This window comes from Acartia tonsa, chromosome 9, assembly GCF_053477335.1.
Source record: "Acartia tonsa isolate MP-2025a chromosome 9, ASM5347733v1, whole genome shotgun sequence".
Classification (NCBI taxonomy): Eukaryota; Metazoa; Arthropoda; class Copepoda; order Calanoida; family Acartiidae; genus Acartia; species Acartia tonsa.
The window spans coordinates 35,860,161-35,869,147 of record NC_137268.1 but is presented as its reverse complement, the minus strand read 5'-3'; the positions used below and the strand labels follow the sequence as shown (position 1 = coordinate 35,869,147).

Below are 8,987 nucleotides of genomic sequence, written 5' to 3'. Positions count from 1 at the left end.
CCAGTAGGTACCTGCAGGTAGTATACATTAATATCATTCAGCAAAGGGTTTATTATTTATTTTTTGCATCGCTTTATAGACAGATAGGCAGTTAGTTAAATGATTGGTTATAAGATTTTGATGGCACTGAGGGGCCTAGCCTACAACAAAAAGTATTTATTTTATTGTTCGTGGAAAAGTGTTTATAACACGATACGATATGTATGGTTCTAATTCAGCCGATATGAATGGGTATCAAAGCCATTCTGAAAAAATACAAAAAGAAGTACAGCGGCATACATAGATAACTAAATTGTTCGTTTTAATGTTAATACATTTTACAAATTGATAGTTTAAAATAATTCTTTGTCAATGGACTTATTACTTTTATTTTACACCATATTATCATGTACTTCAATAAAGCGAACCTTGTAGCGGAATAAAATATCGATATCCTCCATCCAACTCTTACCCCCACCCCTACTACTAGATTAATAAACTGACCAATAAATGACAGCAATGAAATAGTGACCTAATTTTACAAGATTTTTTCCCCTGTATATTTTGCTTTCATTAATGCCCTTAAACGAAGCCTAATCTGTCATACTTTTGATTCCCGTGACGTCATAAAAAATGAGGGAAATGAGAGGAGAAGTGAAAAGAAAACCCATAAAAAAGAGATGGATAATCTCTCATTTTTATGACGTCACAGGAATCAAAAGTAGGACAGTAGACAGGAAAAACTGAACCTGGATAAAATCAATTTACCTGTATCGTCCTGTCGTTTTGTCTGTTCAACTCTTAGAAAAAATAGGGAACCAATAGGAAGCAGAACCCTGAAATTAGAGTTTTGTTAGAACTATATATGTCTGTCTGTCCGACTGTTTGTTTAGCTGACTGTTTGTCTTTTTGTTTGTCTGTCTGTCTGTCTGTCTATTAATCTGTCTATAAATGAGAGTTTTGTTAGAACTATTAACCATTTTTCTGTCTGTTCGACTATTGATTTGTTGACTGTTTTTCTATTTGTTTGTCTGTCTGTTTATTTATCTGTCTCTTTGTTTGTCTTACTGTCTGTCTGTCTATTTATCTGTCTATAAATGAGAGTTTTATAAGAACTATTAACCATTTTTCTGTCTGTTTGACAATTAATTTGTCTATTTGACTGTCTGTCTGTCTATTTGTTTGTCTGACTATTTATCTGTTTATTTGTTTGTTTGTCTTTCTGTCTATCTATTTTTATGTCAGTCTTTTGTCTATTATTTGTTTGTCTATTTGTCTGTCTGTCTGAATGGCAGTATTTCTGTATGTCTGTATGTCCGTCTGTCTGTCTGTGTGTCCGTCTGTCTGTCTGTATGTCCGTCTGTCTGTCTGTATGTCTGTATATCTGTATCTTACCTATGGGACTTGGGATCGTCAGGAGCTGTAGATACCTTGACCCCATCTTTCAACCATGTGATAGTTGGCTCAGGGCTACCGCTTGCCTAGCGGTCATATGAAGGTCAAATTTGTTTCCTACTATACTTTTTTGCTTCTATAATATCTATAATACAAAGTAGCTTGATGTCTGTCCGTCTGTCCGTCTGTCTGTCCGTCCGTCCCTTAAGATCTCGGTAACCACTGAACCGATCGGATTCTACTCTTCAGGGAATATACCTACTGGTCCTGTGGTGGTTTTAGGCTATTTTTTCTTGGGGGGTGGAACACCCCCAATCCCCCAAAAAATAAAAAAAAACCAACCCCCAAAAATTTTTTTTTACATTTTTGTAAAATCTGAGTAACTGCTGATCAAATTAGGCTCTACCCTTCTGGGAATATACCCACTGGTCCTCGGGTGGTTTTAAGCTATTTTCTTTAAAAAATCCCCACTTCCAAAATTTCTATTTTTTTTAAATTTTTGTAAACAAAAATCAGTAATTGGGGTGGGGGAACCCCACTGCAACATGAGGCGAAGCTCCCATGAATCCCCCCCCCCCAAAAAAAAATATTTTTTTTTAGATTTTAATTTTTGTGTATGCGAACAACCTAGGTTTAATTTTTACGAATTGAAATTTTTGTGTATACGGCAAACAACCTGGGTTTAATTTGTACAAATTAAAATTTTTGTGCATAAAACGCACAAGCTGGGTTTAATTTTACCACAGAGTAATTAAACGAAGAATATTTTTTTTGAATATTTCTATTTAGGAGGGTTGACTTCCCATTACTTCATAGTGCGAAGCCCCTAGAGGCTAGGGGCGAAGCCGCTAGTTGATATATAAAGTAATAAGGATTTTTTTACTCTCTAACATATCTATAGTATTGATGTATATATAGACAACTACCTCCCTTCCTTTTTCAAAGCCCTCTTTCGTCTACTTCTAAATTATTTTCTGCTACTTGACTGTGTTTATATAAGCGACACAATTGGTTGATTTTCAATGACCCAATAGAAAGGTTGCACAGGGTTGATGCGATGGGGATATACAGTTATTTAACCCTTTCTCTGGTGTTTTACTCTAATACTACTCCATCGATTGAGGTTTAAAGCTATTTTCCAATTCCCATAGATGCTAATGGCGCAGCCACTAGTAATACAGATAATAATATAATTCTTGAATTGAATATGCTTGTATTATATTGAGATTTTAAGCTTTTGCTACGGCCATACCAGTTTTTTGAACTACCAAACAATGCAGGAAATTTATATAAATACATATATTTTAATAATATGATTTTATATGTATATGTTTCTAAAATACATAATAATTTAATAGTATTAGTATTTTAAAACTATATAGTATATTTTGTCCAGCTTTAAAAATTTTAATTGCATGAATTTATATAACTTCTTTGGGATCAACTATAGTTCATGGTAAAATATTCCTGGTAACGAATATTTCCAAAAATCTATGAATTTTAAAGGCTGCTAGCTGCCAAACGGCTGAACGTACAGATCATACCCGCACACCATTTTAAGCGGCATAAGCAGGCCTACCTTCTTTGTTTATTGACATACTTAATAAACAAAACTAGTCATTTATAAAAAATGTTTATACTACAGAAAATGTTTATGCTCATTCAGAAATTTATTTTCCATTATGACTTAGAAACCAATGAATATCCGGTGGATTAGAATCGGTTCTCAGCCATGCTGAAAACATAGCGTCAAATTACAGACAATTTTCCACGAAACTCAATATATGTAAATAGGTCCCTCGGCTCACACAAAACTAGTTTTATTTTTAATTTTATTATCCACGGAAAGATGTCTATAATACCATGTTATAAATAACTATTCAGTGCCAGTAGAAGTATTGCACAAGTTATGAGCATAATTGTGATTCTGTATGTCTATACGATTTCAGTCAGTCAGACCTGCAACTTTTGATTCCCTTGACACCTGTAGGCGTGGTTTAATCTATTTTATATTGAAACCAGGGAGTTGGGGGGGGGGGGGGGGCATTGGACTGTAAATTATACTGGTGCCCAAAGCTTTACAAGGCTCCCTCTCTGTAATTCCAAATAACAGTGTTCAAATTTGTCAACCAATAATATTAAGCTTATTATTTCGAATGCACATAAATTTAGCGTTTATTGCCTTATCCCTTGAGATCCCTGATTGAAACAGTGTCTGGGTTTAATTACAGGGATAGGACAATGGATGATTTATATTGCTTCGTGTATAATTCTTCAGCTTGTATTAAATAAGGTCCAAGATTATTAAATTTGTTAAATTTGGTTCAAATTTTTAGACATTGCTCGTTTGAAGCAAACAATAAAGAATTAGTAAGAGTATCCACAGTTTTGAAGCCAACAAATGAGATAATGTGGTAATAAAACTTTGGGTACCAGTATAAATTGCAACCCAATGTCTCCTCCCTCCCTGGTGGCAACCTGTCTGTGAAATAAATTAATTTCTAGCAAAAATTTACTGCAACGTTATTAAAAATGTCAAAAGTTGTGAGTTTTTGTTAATTATTATTTGCTTGGGGTACAGAGTAACAAAAGAATTATAAACATATCATGTTTTTTTTACAGGGAGGTAGGAGACATTGGGCTGTTTATTACACTGGTACCCAAAGTTTTATAATAATTTGTTGGTTCAACCACTTTGGGGACTTCTATTGAATTTTGATTGGTTGGTTCATTAAGTTTAGTTTCCAATCGTGTCAACCACTAATTTTAATTTACACAAAGGGTAGTTTTTTGTATCATCGTTATGAATGTACATCAATTTATCGTCCACTGTCTTATCCCTTTAAATCCCTGTATATTTCACCTCTTTGTTTGCTAGGAGCGAAGCTGCTCTATAATTCTATAATTCAGAAAAAAGTATTGTTGAAACGGAGAGGTCATTTTCTTAGTTGCTACTTAAGATAGATTGCTTATTTTTAGTGTGAATATCTAAAAAACTAAATTTCTGATTTTTGTAACCAATGTGTATTTGAATAATAGTTATTTATCGAATAAAAGTATAGACAGCTTTCCGCGGATATTAAAAAGGGTTATTTATAAAATTATTACCAACTTTGTTAGCATCGAGTAACCGATTCCTGTGTTAAAAAAAGATATAAATTTATGATTTTTATTTTTTTTATTCGAAGAAAATTGTCTACGATTTGTTTATGCACATGGTTTTTCAGTATGGATGAGAACTGGTTCTAATCCAGCGGATATTATCGGATTCGAAGCCATACTAGAAAAACCATTCTCATATATCAGTAAAGAATCATAAAAAAAAACTAGAAATACTATTGTTAATAAAAAAAAACATACTAAAATAATATATTCTAAATGATCTTTTAAAAATTAACTTTCTTGAAAAGGTTATTTTCTTTACCATTAAGTATATAATCATTTTGTTTAATAATGATAAGGATTATAAATTGTTTTCAAAGGATACTACTAAAGTTAAATCTTTATACAAAACATATTGTATATTAGACTATATATGATGGAAAGAATTTTAATGAAACAGGTAGTTTTGAAATCAACATTAAATTTTAAGAATGTTTTTTTTTAAATATTTTTCATGGAAATCTTTATTTAATAGCTCAAATGCAGTTTTAGGTAATTAACTCTGACATTTGTGATTGGAGAAGCTTTCATTGAACCAATCAGAGCGCAGGTAGTTTTCAATCCACCAATCACAGATGTCAAAATTAGTTAACTTAAATTGTATTTGCACTTTTAAATAAGGAATTATACAAAAAACGAATTTTATAAAAAGTCTTGAAAATTTAATGCAGATTCAAATCTATCTGTTACATTAAAATTCTTTCTATCTGATATAGTCTATTATTTAATACTTATATTTGCGGGAACTTTTATTTAATGAAATCTTCCAATTTTTAACAAGTACAAAACGGCCTGCTTTATTGCACTAAGATCCATGACAGATCTATATAGGAAATAAATGTCTATATATGAGCTCAAGTTTTCCAAATATTAAGTGTTTAAAACCCATAGTGCTCCAATACTCCTTAATAAACTCTCATTGACCAGAATGATATGACCCATTATTTTACTGCATGAAAAATAAATTCCTTTGTTTTTATTTCATGTTGCTATTTGAATTGTATTGAAGTATTAAATCTATATTCATAAAACAGAAAATTTAAATTTATAATATAGTAAAATGATTAAAATAATTTGATACTAGCAATACGTGCGTAATGTGGTCAGATATTGAACTAAAATTTAACAGTTAACTAAACATTTTAACCCTTTCAGGGCGATAATTTGAAATAAAAAGATATTAGGATCCTAAAATATTTTAAATAAAGAGAGAAAAAATTATAAATACTCTATTACTTTAAACATGGATAGGAAAAGATTAATATTCAATCTAGCTAATAGCGGGATAATTTTAGAACGCCACCTCTAGTATTATATATATGGTCATGAAATAGCTGTAATTAATTTATTTACCAGGGAGAAATGGGACATAGGACTGAATATTTTACTGTTAGCCTAATTTTTATAAACACCTTCAATTGTTTGACTTTGGGTACTTTTTATAAATCTTTATTGTCAGTGTCCAAACTCTGAAAAAAAAACTATGTACGTCATATTATAAGAATGAACTATTCTAATATTTGGAATACTAAGCCAAACGTTTTTAAATTTATCCCCTTTTTATAGGCACTATAAAGAGCTTCAAAAATGAGAGTGTCCTATTATGCCTTGACCTGTGTTATATAAAGGTCAAAAGGTCAAGAACAAAAACAAAAAAAATGTAAAAACAGTAGTGTCCCATTTATCCCTTAATACCGGGTTTAATTGTTAATTAAGTTATAGATAAAAAAATTTTAAAAATGAGTGTCCTATTATGCCTTGACCTGTGAGGTGTGACCAAGTGTCTGGGTCGGGTGCCAAATAAATTTCCAGACGTCCAGATTTTGATTACAGGAGACTTATTAAGCCAAATAATTTATTACAAGAAAGGGATTCTGTTTTAAAACACAATATTAAGTGTTGGTAGTAGCGAAGCTACTCCTAGACTATTAGATGTCCGTCTGCCTTCCGTTCGTCTGTCTGTCCTACTATTTTCTTGGGGTACTACTAAATTACCAGGAAGGAAGAGACATTGGACTGTTTATTATACTAGTCCTCAAAGTTTTATCATAACGTTTTCTTATTCGTTGGCTTAAAACTTTGGGGACTTTTAATGAACTTTGAGTGGTTGGTTCATTAAGTTGAGTGTCTTAACTTTTCACCAGCAATTGTAATATACAGAAGAGGGATAGTGTTGTTACATAGGGGATGTATAATGAAAATCAATTATACTGCCATTGTCTTATCCCTTTAGATCTCTACTAAAATACTCTACAAATAATACTTCTTGATCTGTCTATTACATATTATATAGTTTTATATCGCTTTTTATTATAGATAGCTTTCCGCGGATATTAAAATGATAATCCTAAGATTAAAACCAGTTTTGTTGACCTTGAGGGGACGAAGATACGTGCCAAAATAGTTATAAACATATATTATTTTTACTTGTTTTTATCTTTTTCTATCTAAAAATATTATAATGAAAAATAAATTTGAAATACGAAGATTCATTTTATATTTTGACAATTCATAATATGAATTATATGACAAATATTTTGAACGAAAGTTTGAGAATTTTAAATATTACCTATTTAATGGTTATAGGTTACATGTGGATGTATTGACAGGGGAAAATTTGTCGGCAATTTAGCTTGCTATTATGACATCATTTATTGATAATTTAGTTCATCTAGTAGGAGGGGAGGGGATGGGGTAAAGGGGTAGATGGAATGTAGTCATTTTAGCCATAATTTTATCAGAGTACATAAAAATCGGTGCAACATCCAAGTACTAATATATCCAATACCTATTCATGGTAAAATATTATCATATTATATATTATTTTAGTAAGGAATGCGCCTCTATCTCCAAGAAAGAGTGAGGAATAGTTATAGTTTTAAATTGGAAGATAGAGAAATGTTTAGGGATCTTAAGAGATAAGGCAATGAACCAAGGACGTCCAAGGGGGGGGATAAAGAGGTGATTACCCCCCCCCCAGAACATAATCACCCCCCCTACCTTGGCATCCCCAACCATTTAGGAGGGGGCAAAATTACTGCAATATAATTAATAGTATTTTATTATTAGATAGGTACCTTTTTATATTAATAAATACCCCCAAAAAGATTTTCCCCGGGGGTAAATTTTGGGAATCCTCCATTTAATTGATTGAATGTTACGTGAAAACCAGTTATGTCCACCATTCCTGGCATCTGAGGGTGGCAGGCTCCTCCCGCCCAACTGCCAGGGAACTGGGATGCTCCAGGATCTTGGGGGCGGAGCCATCACCTGAAAAAAAGTTATTTTGAAAAACAGGTTAGAATTTTCGGTGATTTTCTTCAAAACCTCCTATTTAAAAAAAAAAAACTAATCAAATTTGTACGTGCTAAACCCCTAAGGGCGGCCGAACCCCTGCGAGAATAATCTTACCAAATATGACCTAACCTAATACATTGAAAAGGTTTGCTTTGATTCAAAAGATCCAATAACCTTAATAAACGAAGAAAATGCTTTAAACAGAAATAAAAATCTACTAAAAATTACCATTTTTACTGTTATTGAATCATTAATGGTACCAATTGTATTAATTACATTAACAAAATTGCATACTTCTATATGAGAAAAAGGATAGAACAACAGAAAATAAAATTGGCACAAAGAAGAATGGACAATAAAAAATGGGAGGGGTCAGTATAAAGTTACAGAGTATAAACGTTTACATCTATAATTTGAATAACTACGAAGTATGTATATAATATTTTATTTATCATAAATATGATATATAATGTGAATACAAGTATTTAAATTCATTGCTGTGCTACTAATGAATATAATTATCCTAGTTATCGCCATAATAATTACGTGAATACAAATAGTATTATGTCCTTAATTGTTAGAAGAAGCGAAGCTTCTCTTTGATTCTTAGCATATGCAAAAAGAACAATGATGGTTAAATAACATATCTATAGTATAGATGTATATACAGACAAACTACCTCCCTTTCTTTTTCAAAGACCTCTTTCGTCTGCTTCTAAATTATTTTCTGCTACTTGGCTGTGTTAATTCAAGCGACACAATTGGTTGATTTTCAATGACCCAATAGAAAGGTTGCACATAGCGGTTGCGATCGGGAGATACAGTTATTTGACCCTTTCTCCCTCTAGTGTTTTAATCTAATGTTAAATTGACTTTAAAAACTTTTTGTTAATACCAAAATTTCTACAATCGGTGGCGTACTTAAAAGCCTCCAGGGACTCCTGAGTTAAGGGGGGGGGGTAAGTTGACCCTCTACTTTCAATTTTAGTTCAAGGGAAATTACTGTAAATGAGAAGAACCATATCGGTGATATATTAAGGGAAAAACGGCCCCAATTTTTTTTCTTAAAATAATCCTTTTACATGAAAACATAATATTGAAAATTCTGCTTCAAAATTAACGATTCTTGTTTCTTTTTTTAATGATAACAATAC

General features: G+C 31.8%; 2 protein-coding genes across 2 annotated transcripts in view; both read right to left on the bottom strand.

Moving 5' to 3' along the window:
- The window catches only part of LOC145327512 (roundabout homolog 1-like), a 100,320-nt gene extending 98,844 nt beyond the window's left edge, over positions 1-1,476 (bottom strand). Inside the window, exons 1-3 of the mRNA XM_080171058.1 lie at positions 1,375-1,476; positions 748-815; positions 1-11 (exon numbers count right to left, since the gene is read on the bottom strand). The exon at positions 1-11 is cut by the window's left edge and continues 61 nt beyond it. The gene's annotated coding sequence lies outside the window, so the exon portion shown is untranslated. The remainder of the gene's footprint in view (positions 12-747; positions 816-1,374) is intronic.
- The window catches only part of LOC145327511 (roundabout homolog 2-like), an 11,278-nt gene extending 3,724 nt beyond the window's left edge, over positions 1-7,554 (bottom strand). Inside the window, exons 1-4 of the mRNA XM_080171057.1 lie at positions 7,537-7,554; positions 1,375-1,460; positions 748-815; positions 1-11 (exon numbers count right to left, since the gene is read on the bottom strand). The exon at positions 1-11 is cut by the window's left edge and continues 61 nt beyond it. Coding sequence (XP_080027183.1) covers positions 1-11; positions 748-815; positions 1,375-1,460; positions 7,537-7,554 — 183 coding nt within the window. The remainder of the gene's footprint in view (positions 12-747; positions 816-1,374; positions 1,461-7,536) is intronic.
- Between the last annotated feature and the right edge of the window lie 1,433 nt (positions 7,555-8,987).